The following is a 24,187-nucleotide window of genomic DNA, read 5'->3' as shown; positions in this document are numbered from 1 at the left end:
TCTTTCTTTCCTTTCTTTCTTTTCTTTCTTTCTTTCTTTCTTTCTTTCTTTCTTTCTTTCTTTCTTTCTTTCTTTCTTTCTTTCTTTCTTTCTTTCTCTCTCTCTCTCTCTCTCTCTCCCCCTCCCTCCCTCCCTCCCTCCCTTCGTTCCTTCCTTCCTTCCTTCCTTCCTTTCTTCCTTCCTTTCTCTCTCTCTTTCTCTTCCTTTCTTTTTTTGAGATGCAGTCTCGCACTGTCGTCTGAACTGGAGTGCAGTGGTGTGTTCTCGGTTCACTACAACCTCTGCCTCCCAGGTTCAAGTGATAGCGATTCTCCTGCCTCAGCCTCCCGAGCAGTTGGGTTTACACACGCCTGCCACCACGCCCGGCTAATTTTTTTTTTTTTTGTATTTTTAGTAGAGACAGGGTTTCACTATGTTGGCCAGGCTGCTCTTGAACTCCTGACCTCATGATCCACCTGCCTCAGCCTCCCAAAGTGTTGGAATTAGAGGTGTGAGTCACCGCGCCTGGCCTCTTTATGCATTTCTTAACCATTTAACAGATATGAAAGTGTGATATTGTCTTTATTACATTTCTAATTTCTTTTTATCCTATAAGACATTGATGAAATTTTTGAGTGTTGTTCCCCAACTCCTTTTTTATTGCACAATTTTGCGTAGCGGGATGATGTTTTAGAAACATATGTATGGTGTATAACAGCAGAACTTAACAGTATGGGAGGAAAACATATGTATTTTCTCAAACACAGTGACTATGTTAACTCTTAAGCATGGACCCCTCAAATTGTTTGGTGGGCATGGTAGAGTATAATCTATCTTGGCTCAGTTATAAAACTATGAAATGATACGGGATTTTAATTAGTTACTTAGTTAAAGCATGCCATTTAATGAGGGAATGGAGTCTCAGAGAGGTTAAATGACTTGTGTCCGAGGCCACACAGCCAGACGGTGGCAGATCTAGGATCAGAGTCTAGGTTTCTTGACTCTTAGTCCAGTGCTCTTTCTTATTCAGGTTGGTTTAAAACAGTGGTTCTCACAGGCTTGTCCTTGCCCCAGCAGCATCAGCATCACCTGCAATCTTGTTACTGATGGAGATTCAGTGGGCTGGGCCCAGCTGCCCTCTACGTGACTCAGATGCACACTAAGCCTTGAGAAACACTGGTTTAGAATACATGCTGTCAGGATCTCAGTGACCCAGGAGACATAAAACAACAGAAAATGGGTCTAGAACAATAAACCCTGTTTGAGAAGGTTATGTTAGTCTGATAATCTTCATAGACTCAAAAATGGGTATTTAAAATATAGAGGCAATTCTACGATCTTGGTTTGGCTTTACCCATTGAAATGAGAATATACAGCACAAGACAAAAAGTAAGGTGAGTTCCAGATGAGAACTCCCTTTAGATAATATTCAGAGGGTAGACAAAGTGAATTATCTTTTTCATGAACATGTTTTCTAACAGCAAGCTACAAAAAGCCCATGTGTGTGAAAATCTCTCTCTCTCTCTCTCTCTCTCTCTCTGTGTGTTTGAAGTTTTAATTTTGGGAATGACAAAAGTAGAGCCAAAGAAATAGTTTGGTCAGACTGAATATTTTACAGTCTGCTGGGAACTAGAAAAAGATAGAATTCAAACAGCTGTGAATTGCCTCTCCTGGTTTCCTAACTGACAGCTGGAATATGAAGTCACATGAGCCAGGAAAATGGGGGTCATTTCCATATATTCTTTACATCTGATGCAATTTTCAGCAGCTAGTTTTAGTTTATGTATATGAATGCTTTGGGCCAGTTCAGAACTTTTATTGGAGAATGTAGAAATGTGCATATTAGTCAAAACTCACTTAGGAGGCTTTAAATCTCCCTCAGTTATACAGAAGGATAAAAACACATTTTTCAGCCACAGTAAACTTTTCATTTGCTTTCCCAGAAGTAATAGAGGAGTGATAGAGTTTGGATATTTATCCGACCCAAATATCAGGTTGTAATGTAATCCCCAGTTTGGAGGTCGGACCTGGCGGGAGGTGTTTGGTTTTGGGGGCTGGATTTATCATAGGGCTTGGTGCTGTCCTGGTGATAGTGAGTAATTTCCCGTGGGATTTGGTTGTTTAAAAGTGTGCAGAACCTCCCCCACCTCTCTCTGTCTTGCTCCTGCTCTCACCATGTGATGCACGCGTTTCTGCTTTGCCTTCTGCCATGAGTAAAGGCCTCCCCAGAAGCCGAGCAGATGCTGGTGCTATGCTTGTACAGTCTGCAGAAACATGAGCCAATTAAATCTCTTTTCTTTGTAAAGTACCCAGTCTCAGGTATTTCTTTAGAGTGATGAAAGGATGGCCTAATACAGAACAACTAAGCTAGGGGCTCAAGCTTACCTGCCTTGGAAACCTGGATGCGTGGCTTACTATGTGGCCTTGGGCATGTTAGCTAACCTCTTGCTGCTTCAATTTCCTCATCTCTAAAACAGGGATAATATAGCTTCCTCATGTGTTGTGGTGAGGATTCAATGAAATAATACAAGGAAAGCCCTAGTCTCTAAGCAATTACCACAATATTAACATATACACTTCCAGGGGGTATGATTTTTTTTTTTCTACCTCACTCTAATTTTTTTTTGAGAGCTTTTAGGCTCTTTGTGACTAGCTGTGTCACTTTTATCTCATTGCTGCAGTATCTATTTGATACTAGTATTTATATACTAGTCATTTCCCCCCTGGGCTGTAATTTCCTTAGGGACAGGGACCATTGTCACCCACTGCACTTAAAATTGTGTCTTTCATATATATAGTAGGTGCTCAATAAATATGTATTGAAAGATTGAAAGACAAGTAAATGCGGGCCTTGGGAATAAACATAGACTATCCTAGCAATGAACTTGATGATGAAGAACATTTCTACTTAGATGACAAGTTCAGGTAGTGGGCACAGTGAATAATGTTTGTTTCTTTTGGTAGCGAAAGTGTCATTTCATGACATTAATTTCCCATCACTTGTGAGTCAACCAATGTTTTGTTCCCAGATACCTGACAAAGAAATATAAACCCACGTTGACGTGTGTATTGATATGTATAGCCAGTGTCAGGTTGAATATGAAGTAAAATGAAAGGTAGAAATGTGACCATATAAACAAATAGCCCCGGCCGTTTCTTGTGAATCCAAATGTGACACTAATCCTGAAATGCGTGCCATGGGCAGTTGAAATATGCTTTGAATTACTAGCAGTGATACATCTGGGACTGTTCATATGGCATGATTTATAGCCCAATGTTTTCAATCAGATTCTAGAGATCGATTAATTATGCTATCAATAACAAAGAAACAGGTGTGTTTTTGAAAGCCATGTGCTTGCTAAAAGTGATCTGTTTTCCCCTATTGGTATGATCTCATAAATCGAGTTTGGGATTTTTCTTCGATCTGGTGCTAGGGAAATTCCAATTAAATTCTTGCTTGGGTAAGGCAGGTATAGGCTTCTATTCACTGACCTTAAGCCTACACTTCAATCACGGTCTGGCTCATTAATTAATATAATGCTGTGTTAGCCAAAGCTCATTTTAGCGGTGCAATGATCAGGCTGAGTAGTGGAAGAAGTGGCTGGGCTGTCTGGAATGGCCCGGAGAAGACCTTTGCTGCTCTGAGTACAGCATAGTTTAATGCTCCATTTAGATTAGCTAGTAAATATGATAATTATTTATTGAGATCTTTCTATGAGTTTTTGGTTCACAATATCTATTTTTCTCATCTCTCTTGAGCTTTCATTCAAAGACTAGTAAAGCATTAGTGAAAGCATGCAGAATAGGAGGGAAGGTACTGCAGGGAAGCGAGAACAGTACATTTCTGGAAAAGGAAAAAGAGTTGATCCACCATTGGCTGATAAAGCAAAATAAGAAAAGCGATAGCCTAGAGAAGTTGTCTGGGAAAGAGGGAGCCAGGGTACTCAGGAGAATCCCAGAGAGTTGGCCAGTAGATCAGAGTACAGCTGCAAATGCAAGGTTTAATTGAAAGTTGAGAACAAAACCAGAGTTCTCCCCTACCCCCCACCATACCACATACACACAACATGGGCTCCTACATATAAAGTGGTACAGAGATCTTCAAACATAGATAATTTTAAAGTAATTAATTTCAAGATTTTCATCTTCCACGTGTCCTCTTTTTCTAAAGCTGATCTGTCTTAGAAAGCACTGATTGTTCTTTCCCATCTGTCTTCTTACAATCAGTGCTCAAAATGCAGGCGTACCTCTTCCCCACTTCTCATGTTATTATAGTGAAACGCCCAGGTGCCAAACATCAACAAGAGCAATAGCAACAACTCTGAGAGGCCAACTCATAGAGCATTACAAATAATTTCTGATGACACTATGATGATGAAATCATGATGAAACTCCTTCCATTCCCATAGAAAAATAGCAACAAAGTTGATGCAGAAATATGGGTCAGTAATATTTCTCCATAGACAAATGAACTGATGTTATTAAAAAAAGTACCACCCAAGACTGCTGCACATATGTGCACAGCCGCGCTACTTCGAGGGGGACACTCAGCTCACACATTTTGATTAGAATGGTGCTCCCCTGAGTTGTGCAATGTACAACCTGCAGAACTGGATGCAGTGACCCTTTCCTGTTTCTTTAATTTGGAGGCACTTTTTAAAATAATAATACTTTATGTGTTTGACAATTATTTATAAATATTTGTGGTATACTGCAGTTATATTTTTTTCTCATTTGTGAACTAATTATAATTGAATTGAGAAGGAAAAAAGTTAATAGTGTATTATACACATATAGAATATAGAAAGTTATTTTAATTTACATAAATATTTTTGTTGCAGATGTAATAAAGAGTGTTCAACAAAATAAGTATTTATTCAAGCACAAATATTTAATACCTTAAAATAAAGTCATAAAATTCTGTAAGGGAAGTAAAATGGAAACCCAAGTCAAAAAAGAAGTATTATGAAACTATCAACAATAAAAATAGCGAGTTCATGTATGTTGAAAATGGATAAGAGAGGGTATAAAATACTACTGTATTTATATTCCACTGGATACATTTATATGAGTGATAAAAGTTATGTAACAGGATTATTTTAAAATTTTGGTATTTATAGCATGCTGGAAGTCACATTTCTAGCAAACTTATGATAGGAAATTTTGTGCATCAACCAGAAGTCATCTAAAATTTCAAAGTTGTTTTTGGGAGTATGAAAACAAGAAAAGTAATTGAAAACCATATATTATATATTATTGTATTGTCATATCATGTGACAGGAATTTCCCTATAAGAAAAAATTCAGAATATTCTTCTTTAAACATTTTGAAGCAAATGTCTGGAAACCTTTAGCCAAGTATAACGAATACTGGTTCTTCATGCTTAAGTGGGAGAGGACAGTTTAATGTCCTCCTCCTCATCATCTTACCCTAAAGTGATGCCCTCCTACCCTAAACAGAAGAGTACTCATATACACAAGCATTTGTTAGTCTTTCACTTCTCTCATACTTAACTATGAATGGTCAGTCAAGGTCCATCAGCCATCAGCCTATAAGCAAGGACCATCAACAACGTGAGGAAAAACAGCAACATGAAATAGAAGGACAATGGTAACCAAACTGAGAAACTTATCCTGGGGAGAAGGAGGTAATTGAGAGATTGGAGAAATTAAAACAAAACAAACCAAAGCAAAAACTCTCAGAAAAATGAAAACCTTACATCCATAAAACAATAATATGGTGCCAAAAAAGGAAGCATCAGATAACAAAAATGAACTATTTAAAAGTATAATAACAATTATGAAAAAGAGTCAATAAAGAAGTTGGGGCTGGGTCCAGTTGGCTCACGTCTGTAATCCCAGCACTTTGGGAGGCTGAGGTGGGTGGATCCCTTGAGGCCAGTAGTTCAAGACCTTCCTGGCCAATGTGATGAAACCCTGTCTCTACTGAAAATACAAAAATTAGCTGGACGTGGTGCACTCCTGTAATCCCAGCTATTCAGGATGCTGAAGCATGAGAACTGCTTGAGCCCAGGTGGCTGAGATTGCAGTGAGCTAAGATTGCGCACTGGACTCCAACCTGGGTGACAGAGCAATGTTCTGTCACGCGCACACACACACACACACACAAAAGAAGTTGGAAGACAAAGTTAAGAAAATGTCCCAGAATGTAGGAAAAAAAGTCAAAGATTCAGAAAGTATGGAAAATGTTATTAAATGATGCAGAGATTTAACTCAAGGAATGAAACATTTGATAAATTGAATTTTCACAGAAAGAGTGAAGAAAGAAAATGTACAGGGAAGGGAGGCAAACAAATTATAGATGAAAGAGGCCATTTAACCTTGTTGCTGGGTCTGTTCTCCTTTGAGTAGTACAGGACCCATGACACTGAACTTAGCAACTGCATGATATTACAGTAAGCAGTATTAATATAGTGATAGTGAGAAGGCTGTTATAAGGTTTTGGTTTTTAGAATAAATTGCAGACAAAGCACAAAAATATGACACCTGCACTCATGTTTATCGAAGCACCATTCACAATAACAAAGACGTAGAATCAAGCTAAGTGCCCATCAATGGTAGATTGGGTAAAGAAACTGTGGTACATTTACACCATGGAATACTATACAGCCATAAAAAGAATGAAATCATGTCTTTTACAGCAATGTGGATGCAGCTGGAGGCCATTAAAGTGGAGGCCTAAGTAAATTAATGTGGAAACAGAAAACCAAATATCGCATGTTTTCACTGACAAGTGTGTTAAACCTTGGGTACACACGGACATAAAGATGGGAGCAATAAACACCAGTGATTCCAAAAGGACAGAGGAAGGGAGGGGTGCAAGGGTTGAAAACCATTCTGTTAGGTACTATGCTTACTTCCTGGGTGACGGGAACAATAGAAGCCAAAGCTTCAGCATCATGAAATATACCCTTGTAATAAACCTGCACATGTACCCCCTGAGTAGAAAACTAACATTTTCCTATTCAACATAGTATTACAAGTTCCGGCCAGAGGAATCAGGCAAGAGAAAGAAATAAAGGGCACCCAAATAGGAAGAGAGGAAGTTAAACTATCCCTGTTTCCTGACAACATAATCTTATATCTAGAAAACCCCATCATCTCTTCCCAAAAGCTCTTTAAACTGATAAATAACTTCAACAAAGTCTCAGGATACAACACTGATGTGTCAAAGTCACTAGCATACCTATACGCTAACAACTGTCAAGCTGAGAGACAAATCAGGAATGAACGCCCATTCACAATTGCCTCAAAAAGAATAAAATACCGAGGAATACAGCTAACCAGGGAGGTGAAAGATCTCTACAAGGAGAACTGCAAAACACTACTGATAGAAATCAGAGATGACACAAACAAATGGAAAAACATTCCATGCTCATGAATAGGAAGAATCAGTATTGTTAAAATGGCCGTACTGCCCAAAGCAATTTATAGGTTCAATGTTATGCCTATTAAACTACCACTGACATTCTTCACAGTACTAGAAAAAACTACTTAAAAATTCATGTGGAATGAGAAAGGATCCCAAATAGCCAAGGCAATCCTAAGCAAAAAGAACAAAACCGGAGGCATCATGCTACCCGACTTCAAACTATACCACAGGCCTACAGTAGCCAAAACAGCATGATACTGGGACAAAAACAGACACATAGACCAATGGAACAGAATAGAGAACCCAGAAATACAACTGCCCACCTTCAACTATCTTCAACTTCGACAAACCTGACAAAAACAAGCAATGGGAAAAGCATTCACTATTTAACAAATGTTGCTGGGATAACTGGCTAGCCATTTGCAGAAGACTGAAACTGGACCTCTTCTTTACACTATGTGCAAAAATGAACTCAAGATGGTTTAAAGACATAAATGTAAAACCCAAAACTATAAAAATGCTAGAAGACCACTTAAGCAAGACCATTCAAGACATAAGCATGGGCAAAGATTTAATGACGAAGATGCCAAAAGCAATTACAACAAAAGCAAAAATTGACAAATGGGATGAAAACCTTCTGCGTAATGAAAATAAAGAAACTATCAAAAGAGTGAACAGACAATCTATAGAATGGGAGAAAACTTTTTCAAAGTCTGTGTCTGACAAAGGTCTAATATCCAGCATCTATAAGAATCTTAAATTTACAACAAAAAACAAACAATCCCATAAAAAAGTGGAAAAAGGACATGAATAAACACTTTTCAAAAAAAGACACACATGTGGCCAACAATCATATGAAAAATAAGCTCAACATCACTGATCATTAGAGCAATGCGAATCAAATCACAATGAGATAGCATCTCACACCAATCAGATCTCACACCAATCAGAATGGTTACTATGGGAGCTAATAATAATAATGGCTATTGTAGGAGCTAAATGATGAGAACACATGGACACATCAAGGGGAGCAACACTGGGGCCTACTGGAAGGTGGAGTGTTGGAGTCGGGAGAGGATCAGGAAAAATAATGAATGGATACTAGGCTTAATACCTGGGTAATGAAATAATCTGTACACAAACCCTCATGACACAAGTTTACCTATGTAACAAACCTGCACATGTACTCCTGAACTTAAAATAAAAATTAAAAAAAAAATTATAAATGTTGCCTTGGAAGGACCATTAAGAATCATTTACATATTGGCATGAATTGATTTCTTGATTTTCTCTTAACTTGGAAAATAAAGTATGGTATTTGGTGGTCAGGCACAGTTGCTCACGCCTGTAATCCCAGCACTTTGGGAAGCTGAGGCAGGTGGATCACGAGGTCAAGAGAACGAGACCATCCTGGCCAACATGGTGAAACCCCATCTCTACTAAAAATACAAAAAAAAAAAAAAATTAGCTGGGCATGGTGGTGCGTGCCTGTAGTTCCAGCTACTTGGGAGGCTGAGGCAGGAGAATCGCTTGAACCCGGGAGGCGGAGCTTGCAGTGAGCCGAGATAGCACCACTGCACTCCAGCCTGGGTGACAGAGTGAGACTCCTTCTCAAAAAACAAAACAAAACAAAAAGTGTAGTATTTTGGGAAAATATGAAATATAATTTGGAGAAAGTGAGGCTTTTTGAAGACAAAGTATGCCTGTGTAATGATATTTTATTTTCTATTTGGTGATTTTTCTAGGGTCAACTTTATTTAGTACCATCAGGGAATCTACGTTTTAGCTCTCTTTTATAGATTTCTAACTCCATCAGGATCTACATGCCATATTCCATCTGTAAGTTTCTATAAAGTCATCCAGAATTACTAGTGCATTTTCTATTACTTTGAATATTGCAGAAGTGTTCAATTATACCCTATATAATTAATAAAATGTGACATTTGACCTCAAAATAAAAAAATCAAATTTAAATTAACAAAAGCACAAAATGTTATTATAATTATTATGGTTATGACAGAATGTATATATTCAACCTGAAAATTCAAAGTAACGGTACAGTTGAGAGAGATTTGGAGAGAGATGTTGGGAAGAAATGGGTAGAAAGGGTGTGGGCCTTAAAATGCTCATGCTTTGAAAGAAGTGAGGCGATTCTCTCTCGAGGCTATGAAATAACAAATAAAGGTTTGATATTATTTAATGCAACCATTGGAAGATATGAAATATTGATACCCAGTAACTTACATAATTGGAAGTGATGTGGAGAGAAGAGAAAAAAAGAATAGTATAAATAAAATACATTTTAATCATTCATGGTAATATACCAAAGTAATACACTGCTAGGACTGCCATAACAAAGTAGCTCAAACTGGGCAGCTTAAACAGCAGAGATTTATTCTCTCTCTGTTCTGGAGGCTGGAAGTCTAAAATCAAGGTGTCAGCAGGGTCAATTCTTTCTAACGGTTGTGAGGAACAATCTGTTCCATGCCTCCCCATGGCTTCTGGTGACTGCTGGCAGTCTTTGGCATTCCGTGGCTTGTGGAGGCATCACTCCCATCTCTTTCTTCACATTCACATGGTTTTCTTCCTATGTGCAGTTCTGTCTCTGTCACCAAATGTCCACTTTTTATAAGGAAATAGTTGCACTTTGACTATGAGTCACCTTAATGATTTCATCTGAACTCATACTGATGTGAAGGGATTTTGCAGTAATCAAAGTATCAGTCAATCTTAAGATACAGAGATTATGTAGATTGGATAAATTTTGTCACACAAGCCGTTTCAAACCAGAAAGTTTTCTCTGGATGGTGATAGAAAGAGAAGCCAGATCACCCTACGTACAAATAAGGTCACATTCACATGTACTGGGGGTTAGAATGTTGACTGTTTTTTGGGTAATGTCGTTCAACCTCTAATCTGTGACAAGATTAAGAAAACAACATAAGAAATATAATAACACAAAAATAAGAAATCACAATTTAAGTATTTTATTACTCTTTAGTATTTCAATATAATATACACATGATATCAATGATAAGATACATATCATTGCATTAATTATATTAATTACAGTTATAGAGTTAACCATCACATCAAACAAAAATCCTAATAGATGGAAACTATTCACCTCTATGAGTTATGAATTGGGGTGAGTAAAAAACAGGGTGGGGGGCAGATTTATATTAACCATTTTGTTGTATTTTATTTCTTGTCATAAACTTTTATTTCTTTGACGAAAATTGGAAAAAAATTTAGTCTACTCTTTCCTGAGCAATTTATATACATTACGTTTCTCTTTCTTAAGATGAAGCTGTAACTAGCCTACAGTCAAATTCACCCTTTCTAATGTACAGTTTTGTGAATTTTGACAAATGCATACATTCAGGTAACTACAACTATGATCAAAATATGAAAGAATTCGATTACTTCCCTCCTCATTCATGCTGGATTCCCTTTCATTCCTTTGTTGCCAACTTGTCCCTTTGCCCAAGCCCTTGTAACCACTGATATATTTTCTGTCTCTATGTTTTGCCTTTTCCAGCAAGGCATATATGGAATTAAACATTTTGTAGGCTTTGAGTCTGTATTCCTTCACCTTTAAGATTTATGTCTTTTATTACTGAACAGTATTCTACTGCATGCTTTACCATGGTTTATCCATTCACCAGCTGGGGGACATTAATCAGCATTGTTTCTATTTTTTAGAAATTAAAATAAAGCCACTAAAAATATTCATGTATGGATTTTTATGTATGAAATGTGTTTAGGTTTCATTTGGGGAAATGCCTGGGAGTGGCATTGACTGATGATGTTCAGCATCTTTTCATGTGCTCATTAGCTATTCGTATATCTTCTTAGCAAATGTCTATTCATATCTTTTGCCCATCCTGTAACTGGGTTGCTTGCCATTTGATTACTGAATTGCAAGTGGTGTTTATATATTCTGAATATAAGTTGTCTGTTAGGTATATAAATTCAAAAATAGTTTTTCCCAGTCTGTGGCTTGTCTTTTCCCTTCTTAATGAAATTTTGGTAAGCCTTTTTTTTTTCTTTTTTTTCCTTCCCATGCTACACTTACGTAAGCATAATTTTAAACATGTCTCCCCAAGTTTCCTGTCCTTTGGATGTCCCATGATGGGTTCAGTATCTATCCCATCTAGGTACTGATGTGAAGGGCTTTTGCAGTAATTAAAGTATCAATCAGTCGATCTTAAGGTACAGAGATTATGTAGGTAGGATACATTTTGTCACACAAGCCCTTTCAAACCAGAACGTTTTCTCTGGATAGTGTTAGAAAGAGAAGCCAGAGAGATTCAAAGCATAAGAAGGTTTTGATGTACACACCATTGCTGACTTGAAGATGGAGTACGTCACAGGATGTAGAATGTGGCTACCTCTAGAAGTTAAATGTGGCTCCTAACTGACAGTCAGTAAGGAAGGCAGGCTTTCAGCCCTACAGGTGAAAACAACTGAATCCTGTCAATAACATGAATAACATGAATGGCCCCACGCTTCAGATAACAGTGTAGCCAGCTGACATTTTGATTTCAGTTTGAGTACAAACCAGCCATGCCCTGCCAGACTTCTGAACTACAGCATCGTGAAGAAGTAAATTGGGTGTTTTGAGCTGCTAAACTGGTAATAATATGTTTTTAATTTTGAAGGTCATTTTTTTCAATTTTTTTCTTTTAGGGATTGTATCTTTGTTCTCATAATTAATTGTGAATAAGACTGCCAAAGTCACAACAACTTTCACCTAGAATTTTAATAGTTTTAGCTTTTACATTTAGGACTATGACCCATTTGGGGTTAATTTTTGTGTATGAGTGTTAATGATTTTTTTTGAAATTTCTTATTTTGAAAATTATATGTTTTCTTTAATTATCATTATATTTTATTTTAATTCTGTCAGATTTTTTCTTTAATTCTTTAAACATGACTTCTGTTAATTCTTTGAACATAGTTATAATAAATGCTTTGAAGTCTTTGTCCGCTAAATGCAACCTCCTTATCCACTCCGAGTTAATTTTTATTGACTACTTAGTTCCCTGAATATAGGTCACACGTTCTCTTTTGTTCTGTCTTGTAAATTTTTGTCAAGAACCAGACATCTTAGATAATATATTGTAGCAAATAAAATTCTGATTTTTTTCCTTGAGCACTGTTATTGTTGCTGTTTGTGTGTTGTGATTGTTTTGCTTGTTTTCTTTTGTCTTGGTTTTAGTAACTTGCTGGAACTTAGTCTGTTGAACCTGTCTTCCCAATGATGTGTGGCTGCTGATGTCTCTGCTTATTTTAAGAAAAAATTAAAGGTTAAGTTTATGCTGGCTTTCTAGTGGCTCCTCTGTGTCTGCATAGTTTGGTAGTCAACCAATGATTGTCCTCAAATACCTTGACCAGTAAGATTTCCGTCTTTTGCTGATGGATCTGTGGGAGGGTTTGGGAGCCCATTCAACATTCAGACAGTTTTCAGACATTCACAGAGTTTACTTTCTGCCAGGCCCTCCTGGGTCTTTCCTGTAGACTTGCATAGCATCCAAGTCAATGCAGGATGTGGAGACATCTGGGCCCTCTTGAGTCTTCCCTGCATGTGTGCACAGCCTCCCAGTTAGCCAGAGACCTGAGGAGCAATCAGCCAGCCCTTCTTTGGCCATCTCATCTCTAGGTTCTTCCTGCCAAATTAATGTTAGTCAAATTTTTCACTGCTCCACCCAAGTAGGACTACAATTCAGGGTGGTAGAGCCATGGACTTTCATTATTTGCTTCTCATTAGTTTGCTACTTCCACTTATAATACAACTTGGTGTGGATTTTCTGCCCTAGCATCAAATGAAGTCATCTTCCTCCAACAGTGAAATTGTTTTTTTGGCCAGACTTTCCCTGGCAGCTTTACAACACTGGTCTAGCAGGAATAAGGTCAGGGTAGTGGGGGACTGCAGATACTGGAGCAACCTCTGTCAAGAATCCCATAGACTCCCCCAATTCATGCCTTAGTTTGAGCAGTTTTCCATTAATGAATGTTTTTCTGTATTTGTTTTTCACCTCTGGTCATTTTCCAGAGCACTGAGATTACTGCTTTAGACCCTTTTCTTCTTGCAATTTTAGAGTTGTTTTTTGAAGGCTGAGATTTGACCATCTTCATTCCACCATGTTTGTATCCCACATCGTCATTTCTGGTTTTTTTTTTTTTTTTTTTTGAGACTGAGTCTTGCTCTGTTGCCCAGGCTGGAGTGCAGTGGCATGATCTTGGCTCACTGCAACCTCCACCTCCCAGGTTCCAGTGATTCTCCTGCCTCAGCCTCTCGAGTAGCTGGGATTACAGGTGCACGCCACCACACCTGGCTAATTTTTGTGTATTTTTAGTAGAAATCGGATTTTGCTATGTTGGCCAGACTGGTCTCGAACTCCTGACCTCAGGTGATCCACCCACCTCTGCCTCCCAAAGTGTTGGGATTACAGGTGTGGGCCACCACGACCAGCCCCACATCATAATTTCTGAAAGAATATTTTTGGGAGTATAAAATTTTGTATTTATGATTGTTTTTCTTTCTGTAAAGATGTTTCCTTTACTGCCTTCTGATTCACATAGTTTTTGATTGTCTGCTGTAATTCTTATGTGTGTTCCTCTGTGTGTGATATGCTTCTTTTCTCTGCCTGCCTTCAAGATTTTTTCTTTGCTGTTGGTTTTTAGTAGTTTATAGATGAGGTATCCAGGTGTGTTTTATGCTAGTTGGTCTTCTGTGAGTTCCTTTGAATGTGAGCTTTGGTGTCCATCACTAATTTGAGGGAATTCCTAGCCACCATTCCTTCAGTGGTCTTTCTACCCTGTGCTCCCTTCTCCTTTTGCATTCAAAATTACAGGTACATCCATTATTTGAATTGGTCCCATCACTCTTTGATCCTCTGTGTTAACTATTTTTTAAACTTATTAAAAAAAATCTTTGTGGTTAAATTTGAATAATTTCTATTGGTGATAGTTTGAGTTCAACTGATTCTATCCTCAGTCATGTTGAGACTACTAATGAGGTTTCTGATAGCATTCTGCATACCATATTATTTCTAACATATTTTCATTTAATTCTTTCTTAAATTTTCATCTCTCTGCTGAAATTCCACATCTAGTCAGGTATGTTGTCCACCTTTTATGTTAGGGCCTTTACCACATCAATAATGTTGTTTTTAATTCTCTGACAGTTTCAACACCTGGGTCACATCTGATTCTGCTTCTCTTGATTGCTTTGTCTATCTGACAGAGTGCCCCTTCCCCTCCACTCCGCCTTTGCTTTTTTATTTGTCACCTGACTTTGTTGGAAAGCTGGTCATTTTGGGTAGGACAGTAGAGATTGAGATAAACATTCTTTAAGCCCATAAATGACATGCCTTTAATTTTGTTAGTCTTTCAATGTGTGGGGGTCAGTCTGTCTAGCCAGGACAGGACTTGAACTGGGTGTGGTTGTAGTTGTTGTTGTTAGGGCTATCATTAGTGTGTCACAGGCTGAGAACTCCTCTAGTCTTAACTCATGCTTAGAGTGGTGGCTATTAATAGGAGAAGTTTCTTCAGTGTTGGCTTAAACTTCAGGTTTAAGTCCTTTATTTATTTTTTATTTTTTATTTTTTTGAGATGGAGCCTTGCTCTGTTGCCCAGGTGGGAGTGCAATGGTGCTATCTCAGCTCACCGCAACCGCCGCCTCCTGGATTCAAGTGATTCTCTGGTTTCAGCCTCCTGAGTACCTGGGACTACAGGCACGTGCTACCACGTCTGGCTAAGTTTTGTATTTTTAGTAGAGATGGGGTTTCACTGTGTCAGCCAGGATGGTCTCAGTCTCCTGACCTCATGATTCACCTGCCTCGGCCTCCCAAAATGCTGGGATTACAGGCGTGAGCCACTGCGCCTGGCCATGTTTAAGTCCTTTCTTTGCAACTTGCCTTTAGATTGCGTCTCTCTTTATGTTTTTGCTCCTCTTCCACCAGGACATTGATATTACTGGCTACTCAGTGCTTGGTAGCCTGTTGGTAGGCTGTGTGGATGTTCTCCTCCGAATTAAGCAGGAGCTGTGTCTCTGGGTCTCAGGGATGGGGCCATCTCAGTGAACCTGTCCCTCTGCCTTAAGTAGGAGACCTCTAATAATCCAGGCCAGGATATTTTCTTGCTCCTACCACAGGGTTACAGGGTATGTTTGCATTCTCTTCTCCCAGCAGCAAAGAGTCTTAACCTGTGGCTTGGTACAACAGGGTTTATTGCCCTTCCAACAGAGGAGGCTTCTGTTCCTTAGAAGAGGTAGAGGTGGAATATTCAGGTAAGACTTTGTGCGTTCCTGTAGTGGCTTCTGTTCCTCTCCACAAAATCTGCATCACTAGGGATGCTTTCTCCGGACCGGGGTTTCTCAATAGCAGCTCTATTGATATTATGGATTGGACAGTTTGTCACAGCGGGGCTCATCTATGTATTGCAGGATATTTAGCCACATTAGATCCAGGCTCTAATCACTGGATCCCCCCAAGTTGTGACAAACAAAACTATCTCCAGACATTGTCAAATGTCCCCTGGACAATGTCTAGACATTGTCAAATTGTCAAAATGTTTCCCCCCATTTGGATGCACCACTCTTGGCTCTCACGTTGCCCCAGTATTTATTCTGAGCACCCAGAAGGTCTATGGAGAAGAGACTGTGAGTAGATATGAATTTCCCTTGTGTTTGAAGATCACAGAAGTTCCATACTGCTAACTAAGCCACATTCAGACTTTAGACAATTATTGACAATTTTTGGGTGAATTCTTACTGATTCGCAAGGGGTCTCCTACCTGCTCCAGAAAGCAAGTGCTCGTGTTCTGTCACTCCTTGGAGGCACTTTACTGTCTCTAGGTTTGGGATTCATCTGTCACCCTATGACCTCAGCTCTCCGAGGAGTTTAATAGCATTTCTAAGTTCGCATATTACTTAGGATGTTTATTGCTTTACATTTGGGAATGATGCCCTTTCTAGCTTTGGCCACCTTCAGTGGAAGCTGGAAGTCTGATATACACAATCTTAAAAATTTCTCAAATATCCTGTAGAGCAGCTGGAGATTTTCAGAGGTTAAGCAACTCTTCTGTGTGCAGATTTGAGGCAGTTCTTTCCTAACCATACACTCCAGTCCATTCCACACTGCTGTTCTTACTCCTGTGTAGACTGATGGTGTGTTAACTATTGACTCTCCAACGCAGAGTTTATATTCCTCTTTTTACCTATTCCTCAATGTAGATTTAGATACTAGTGCAGAAAAATACTGGGTAGGATGAGGGGGAGAATGATGGTGGAGCAGTTTATCACTGTGGGTACCAGGCCTCCTCTCATCTCTCTCTCAGAAGTTTCAAATTCGGATGCCTATAGGAGCCAGGCAAGAAACATCAATGAGTAAAGTGTGCTGGGTCTATGTGGGCTCTCGTTTTCCTTGACACTCGTGGCCCTGCTTTTGTTAGTGACAGAGGAAAATCTTTCTTTATAAGAGAAACAGCAGTGCAAGCTAAGGATTGGCAGAGTTTTTAAAATTGGGGCATACATTGTGAGGGCTCCTGGACACTCCCTATTGTCTTAGAGCCACCCATGAATATTACCCATCTGCCTTGAGATCACTTCATTCAACATTACCTAAATATTTTTCAAGCACCCACTGCTTCTGAGGCTCTGCTCTTCGTTCCAAGGGTGTAGCAATAACTAAAACGACTCCTTAAAGGAAAGGACATTTTGGTTTGTGGTCTGCAGTAGGGAGGATGGGACCTGTGGGCCTGGAGAGTATTGCTTGAAAAACATGCTGCCGCCACTCACCTCTGGCCAATTGCTGCCAACCGTGAACGCTGACCCTGTGTTGCCAAAGCTTTTAATTTTCCAAGACAAATCAGAAATTGGATTTCTATTTTAAATGGCAACTTTCTTATTTTTAAACATTGGCTCAACGTTTTAAAAATCACCGTGGAGGTTAAACAAATGTGTCTGCAGACAGAATCTGGCTTGCGACCTCTGTTAAACACCATCTCTGCCCTTGCTGGTCTGCTTGAGAAGAGAAATGCAATGAAACGACAGCTGTAGCCATGTTAATTCCCTTCTTTGGAAGCAATGAACCAGTCGTCAGAGATTTGGCAATTCCAGGGCTTAATTTGCAATATAAGGCCAACAATTTCAGTGAAAGCCGTTTTAAAATCAGCCTTCAAATCAACAAACAACAAAATGACTATACAAATCAGCAGTGCTTATTAACCTGGACTCAAGAGAGTGTGGCCAACAGGTTACTTGCAAGCAGGGGATATTGCAGTTATTAATCTGCTTGCAAGTTGGAGATTGGCTTTTAGAAAATGATCCCTATTGTAGGCCACTTGCATTTCTATAAACATGCTACACTGTCATCCAAACCTGCAGCCGCAGTGTGAGTTTTGCAATGGTGCCCGTTTGTTTATTTATTAAGTCTAGAGTTCTCGATAAAGCCTAAGGTTATTATTATTATTATTAGGTAAATTTATAGTGTTTATAATTTAGTTTTCTTTTTTTTTTACGCTAGCTACTTTGGACTTTTTTTGTTTTTTGACAGTGAAGGTCTTTTTTTTTTTTTTTTGAGACAAAGTCTTGCTCTTGCTCTGTCACCCAGGCTGCAGTGCAGTGGCTCAATCTCGACTCACTGCAACCCCCACCTCCCAGGTTCAAGTGATTCTCCTGTCTCTGCCTCCCGAGTAACTGGGATTACAGGCATGCACCACCATGCCCGGCTAATTTTTGTATTTTTAGTAGAGATGAGGTTTCACCATGTAGGCCAGGCTGGTCTCAAACTCCTGACCTCAGGCAATCCACTCAGCCTCTCAAAGTGCTGGGATTACAGGTGTGAGCCACTGTGCCTGGCCAACAGTGAAGGTCTTATAGATAGTTTAGCAAATGAATCCATTTTCTGTTTGGCTTCATATTTTGCCAGTTACTCGAGCCATAGGTTTTTTTGTGTTTTAAAAGGAATGTGGTAGCTGATCATTAATAATCACTAACTTGTTGAAATTATTACATACTGACAGATTCTCCTCATTGTCCTGTGAACTTCTTGTTCTCATTTTCTTCACCACTCTTTGCTCACGTGTTTCTTCCATTTTCCTTTTCCCGTTTGACTGTTTGTCTGTTCCTCAAAGTTCACTCTGCTGCCTGTGCATATATTTACGCGGTCCCTGCATCCTCCGTGCTGATCCAGCTCCTCTGGCCTCTGGAACCCAGCCTCATACCTCTTCTTTATCCCCACCACTTGCCAGAACTCCTTAGCAGCTGAAAGGCTGTTTTCCACCTTTTAACAATTCTTTCCCACTTTTGAGGTCTTTGAACTAAGCCCTGAGGAGTTGCACGGGAGACACATTTTCATGTGTCAGTATATCGGTTACGGCCAACAGCTTGCCAAATCTGTTCATGCTCTAAAGCCAGGTCACATGTTTACTGATTTTCCTTGGCTCAGGATGGGTCATTTGCTTTTCATAACCCATGTTCTGCTGGTTGTCCCCCATTTGTGAGGGTCTGACTACAACCCCCAAATTCTAGCTCATACAAACTCAGTGACTGACATGCTTTATTGAAATAACGCTTAATAGAACCTGTCAGAGATTCCTAAGTGAGGAGGCATCCTGGGCCACTCCCGTTGTTCCTGAGACCGGGCAATAGACAGCTGTATGCCTCCCCGGGTGACAGCAGCTTTTTAAAATGGTACAACACTCACTTCTCTCAGGCTGCCTTCTGGATTCAACTCTACATTTTGTCTCAGATAATGAGGAATTTTGATCTTATTTTACAATTATATTGGGTCTTACTCTACTGAGACTGTATTCTGAATATTTGTGGAGAAAGGCATTTAAAATGCAGCCTTCTAGGAAGGAAGACAAGTGGTCTGCCTTATTTGAAGTTTCTTAAGCATTCTATTTATGTTAATAGAGGTAACCTGGGCTTTTTGGCTTGTACACCTTGGGTTATATGTCTGCAAAATAAATTTATGATGACAATTAACATGAGCAATGTTACAACTTACAAACATTTTCAAAGACAGGTATTAACTATTAGATTAAGGTCAAATTCAAGGGAAAAAAATTCTGCTCCACATATATTCCTAGAAATAGATTCTTTAGAATTACTCTTCAGTCACTGTGCTGTGGAAAACACAAGCAAGTCAAACTTCAATTTCTGCCAATTGTTTAAATTTTTTAAATCTTGACACTGGTTTTTTTCTTTTAAATACTTTCACATGTGTTTCACTTATTTTAGGAAGTAATTCAATATAATCTTTAAAACTCTTAGGTTACTTTTAATAAAAAAGTAGGAGTTTTTAAATTAGCACTAGAAGGACTAAAATCTTGCATTTTTCAACATCGATACTGTTCAAAATCTCATATACACTTTGTGAAGTAATTTTTGAAAACAATAATAGATAGCTCTGAATAAAAACAGTGTCACGTGTATCATTCATACACAATGGGCTTTATTTTACTGCCAAGTACTGATAACCATTTCAAAAGGGCAAACTTCGAGCTTAAAGTTTAAAATACTCTTTTTTTTTTTTTTTTTTGAGACAGGGTCTGGCTCTGTTACCCAGGCTAGAGTGCAGTGGCATGATGTCACCTCACTGCAACCTCTGCCTCACAGGCTCAAGTCAGCCTCCCATCCCAGCCTCCCATCTCAGCCTCCCAAGTAGCTGGGACTCCAGGCATGTGCCACCAGGCCTGGCTATTTTTTGTATTTTTTGTAGAGATAGGTGTCTGACTATATTGCCCAGGCTGGTCTCAGACTCCTGAGCTCAAGCAATCCACCCATCTTGGCCTCCCAAAGTGCTAGGATTACAAGTGTAAGCCACCATATATGGCCTAAAAGATTATTCTGGTGAACGTTTACAATAATTTAATAAATGCTGGGATCATCACTCATTAAAAAAATTCCGTTTATTCTAATTATCTGGGCCCAGACTGTGTTCTGGTGTAGTATTCTGTCAATTAAAGTAATATCAAATGTAATAGTTTGTGGATTGACCTTAATAATTTATTGTATGACTTTAAGGAATTTTAAAAATGAGTGTTAAAACCACATTTCCTTTTATTGTAATTTTTATATTTTATATCTTTGCTGGATGATGTTCTCAGGGTTTAATCTGCTTAGCCCCTCAGTACACATATTTATCATTGACTTTATCAGATAGTATCTACTTAAGACTGTTGCAAACCTGGATCACAACTTTTAAATGATAAACAGCACAGACACCTAAGGTATGCAGCAGCAAGCTGTCATTGTAACTTCAATGCAATCTGAATTTGTCACTTTTGGGGAATAAAATAGGACATTTAAGCCATCTCAATCAAATCTGAAGTTTTCCTAGAGATTGCCTTTGTAAAACATTTTGAGAATGTTGACTGACCCTCAGTTTATTAGGAGTCTGGCTTAAGAAACGAGCAACAACAATAAAAGTGAGACACTAGCTTATATCCTGTTGACTTTGTACTTAGATTTTTCGGAACCATTAAGTAGCACTGTAGCTCTCCAGTCTCACATTGTTTAACATAGTTCATGGTTGGGTCTATTTACCTTGGTTTTTAAATATTATTTTTCTTTTTTAGGGAAACTGGATTGAAATCTGCACGTTGCCAAGGGCAAGAAGCTGAGAACATGGAGAGAGAGGTAAGATCGATGTCACAGTAGGCCCCTCCTTAATTTTCTTCCTTTAAAAGCAAGGCTTTCAATCTTGACTTTTCGTTATCCGTGGATGGAAAGTATAGAAGTGAGTAGAAATGTAACCTCCTTTGTAGCACTCACCAGTAAAGAGGCTGATTAACGAGTGTAGCAGGCAATGTCGTAGCAGAAGAGAGTCTACCGAAGAGAAACAAAAGTGCCTCAGAATTCGCAAGGATTCTCATGATCCATAGTAGGACCTCATGGTGCCTGTCTGCTCTTTCTATTTTTGATTAGATTTATAAACACAGCAGCACATATTTTCATGTGGCTTATCGCCTAGGGGCAGAATCAGATTGGCTGCACTGAAACTGTGAGGCTTGTGAATTTTGGGCAAGGGCTAGAGTGAAATAAGTAGTGTAATTGTTTTTGTGGAGTGACCGTGGGACCTCCTCTGTTCTGAATTACACATGGCTCAACCCTTTGACCTGACCAGACTCTGCAAAGGCTGGCAGGACTCCTAACGCTGTGCTGAAAGGATCGTCGCTGAACAAGCTGGAACGTTATCTGTCAGGCCAGATGTGGGCCAACAACTAGATTCAAATATATTAATTACTAGTGGGACACATTTGCGACCACTTCGACTTTACTTAACCCGTCATCATATAAGTTATTATTTCAACAGGAAGTGCCAATGCGGGGAATGTTTAGAATCCAAATGTAGCACAGATCCTTTGATAAATAGATTATTAGGCTATTTTTTTTTTTTTTTAGTTTACTAAATTTTGGATCATCTTTGAGAATATTTTGCCTAATAATTCAAACATTATTATTTTGAGTCTTTTAATATCCCCAGGTTTGGGGGGAATGTCATAAGCCATGATTAAAACTCTTTCATCTCAACGAGTTTAATTCTTTCAAAATAGATGGTAATCCACTGATATAATTCCTTGAAAGAATCAAAGCTGGGGGAATGCAGAGAACTGGGAAAAGATTTGGGAGAATCATAGGTGCTGACATTTGTGCAATTGTGGAGAATTCATTCTGTGATTCACATGCTGATGAGTTGGATAAAGATGTTTATATCTATCTAGGTATGATTTTGAAGTGACGCCCTTGAATTTTTGTTTCGGATTCAGTAGCTTAAATTTTCAAAGGCAATCTAAGCAGAAATCTCAAGTTTATTTTTAGGCCCTTGACATTATTACCAAAACTAGTTCTAATTCTGGAATATGCCTCAAATTTTTTTTAATTTAGTGTCTTTCCTTGCCAATGCTACAAAGTAAAGGTCTCTGTAGGTATTTTATGTTTATACCCACATGCAAATAATTTAGCATTTAAATTTTTGCTTTCTTATCTGAGGCAACTCAGGCTGAATATTAATTCACTTCTTAGTTATATGACACTTAAAATTTTCTTTAAAGAGTACACAACTTTATATGTGTGGGGTGTGTGTGTGTGTGTGTGTGTTTTGAATTGTATTTTTCTCTTACTCCAGGGACTCTAAACATGAAAATGGGGAGGTCCTCATCAAATCAGTTACAAAAAAAAAAAAAAAAAAAACACTCAAATATCCTATAAGCCCCCCAACAAAACTGCATTCAGCCCTACCCAGTCTTACTCTCATTAGCAGCGAAGAGTTTGCTCTCCACACAATCTAACATGGAATGCTTAGAGCAGACAGGTGCAAATTGCAAGCTGTTTCACTTTGGCTGTTATCCCTTGAATCGACAAAGTAATAGACTGGGAGAACAAAAAAGGTTCCAGCTCAAGCTGCATAAATGAAAGTCTTAACAGGGACACACCAGCTGGCTAGGAGAGTTCAATGTAGTGAATACTAAACATTACCTTTGTGCCACTTGCCAAGGAAAAGGGCTTCAGCGACACCCCCTCCCTTTGATGATTGAGATGATGTGCCTTCAAAATCGTATTTTGCTTTATTGTAAAGGCGATACTGTGGCCGAAGTGCATGAGAACGGGATCCAACATACCTGTTCCTGTAATGTTGCCATCATTACACTCCTCCGAGCGATTCAGGCATGATTAGGTTCCTGGAGTGGGACCAGATTGACAGTATTTCTATCCATGTCTTTTTTGGCTGATCCAAGCAAAGCCCCAGAGGAGTGAAACAAGAAAACACAATCACTAGCACCCCCGCCTCCCCAGCAAGATGAATCTGCTGAGCTAGGCTGCTGAAAAAAACAGTCGTTCATATTAGGAACACCTAATTTCATTTCATGGAAGAGCCATGCCACGCCGCCGGTATGCGTAGGAATCTAAGGTATGCGTATCCAAAAAGAGACCCTAACTCTGTCATCCCAAAGTTGCTTCTCTTTGTGACTTCCCAGTGTGCACAGGAACTGTTGTCTGCAAGAAGCAACTTTCACTTGAGCTCTGAGGCCACCGACTTGGTCTGACCCGGCAGATAAGGGTAGGAAGAAAACTGGAGCTGGCCTTGTTTACAGCCGGACAGAAGAAAACAGCCAGACACAAATGAGGGGTGACGGTTTCATGAAGCACAATTGGTTGATCCCAGATGCAATCTGACTGCCCTGAACTGAGCGATGATCCGTACAGTATGCAGAATTCACTTTCTTGCTGGTCTGTGCCCACCAGCCTTGGAGGAATGCTCCCCGCGCCCCTCAGCCATGGCTTTGAGTGCAACCAGAGCTGAACAACTGTACCGCGGGACCCGATTCCTTCTGACAACAATCACATTCTTTTAAAAACTTCATACGTTTTGGTTGTCCCTGGTTATAAATGAGTTTGTTGTTGTTCATGTTTGCTACTCTATTGTAGATTTCCTTTCAAGTTAAGAGTGTCCGCATCAAAAGGTATTTGTTGCTTTTTAACGAAAAGGAAATTATTATCAGAAACTGTCAGTTCTTAAAAATTTCAGGTTTTCAGGTTTTTTTCTGTTCAAATCACAAAATATTGTTTCTTCCACATTATTGAATATATGTAATAGGGTAACATTACTAAAATTATTAAAAGGAACTGATTTAGCACCACTTAAACACACATATAAATACGTTACTTTTGAGTTATTCAAGATGAGTAAGTTCTAGGGATCCGTGGTCCGGCATCGTGCAGACAGTTAACACTGCAGTGATGAAACTTGCATTAAGAGGGTGGATCTCATGTTATCTGCTCTTATTGCAATAAAAAATG

The 24,187-nt window shown here is 39.0% G+C and overlaps 1 protein-coding gene across 1 annotated transcript in view; it reads left to right on the top strand.

Moving 5' to 3' along the window:
- The window catches only part of OFCC1 (orofacial cleft 1 candidate 1), a 513,721-nt gene that overhangs the window by 255,908 nt on the left and 233,626 nt on the right, over window positions 1–24,187 (top strand). Inside the window, exon 3 of the mRNA XM_025382309.1 lies at window positions 20,965–21,025. Within this exon, the coding sequence (XP_025238094.1) occupies window positions 20,965–21,025 (61 nt within the window). The remainder of the gene's footprint in view (window positions 1–20,964; window positions 21,026–24,187) is intronic.

The sequence above is a fragment of the Theropithecus gelada genome, chromosome 4, assembly GCF_003255815.1.
Source record: "Theropithecus gelada isolate Dixy chromosome 4, Tgel_1.0, whole genome shotgun sequence".
NCBI lineage: Eukaryota > Metazoa > Chordata > Mammalia > Primates > Cercopithecidae > Theropithecus > Theropithecus gelada.
The sequence above is the reverse complement of the archived record's forward strand: the minus strand, read 5'-3'. Positions and strand labels throughout refer to the sequence as shown.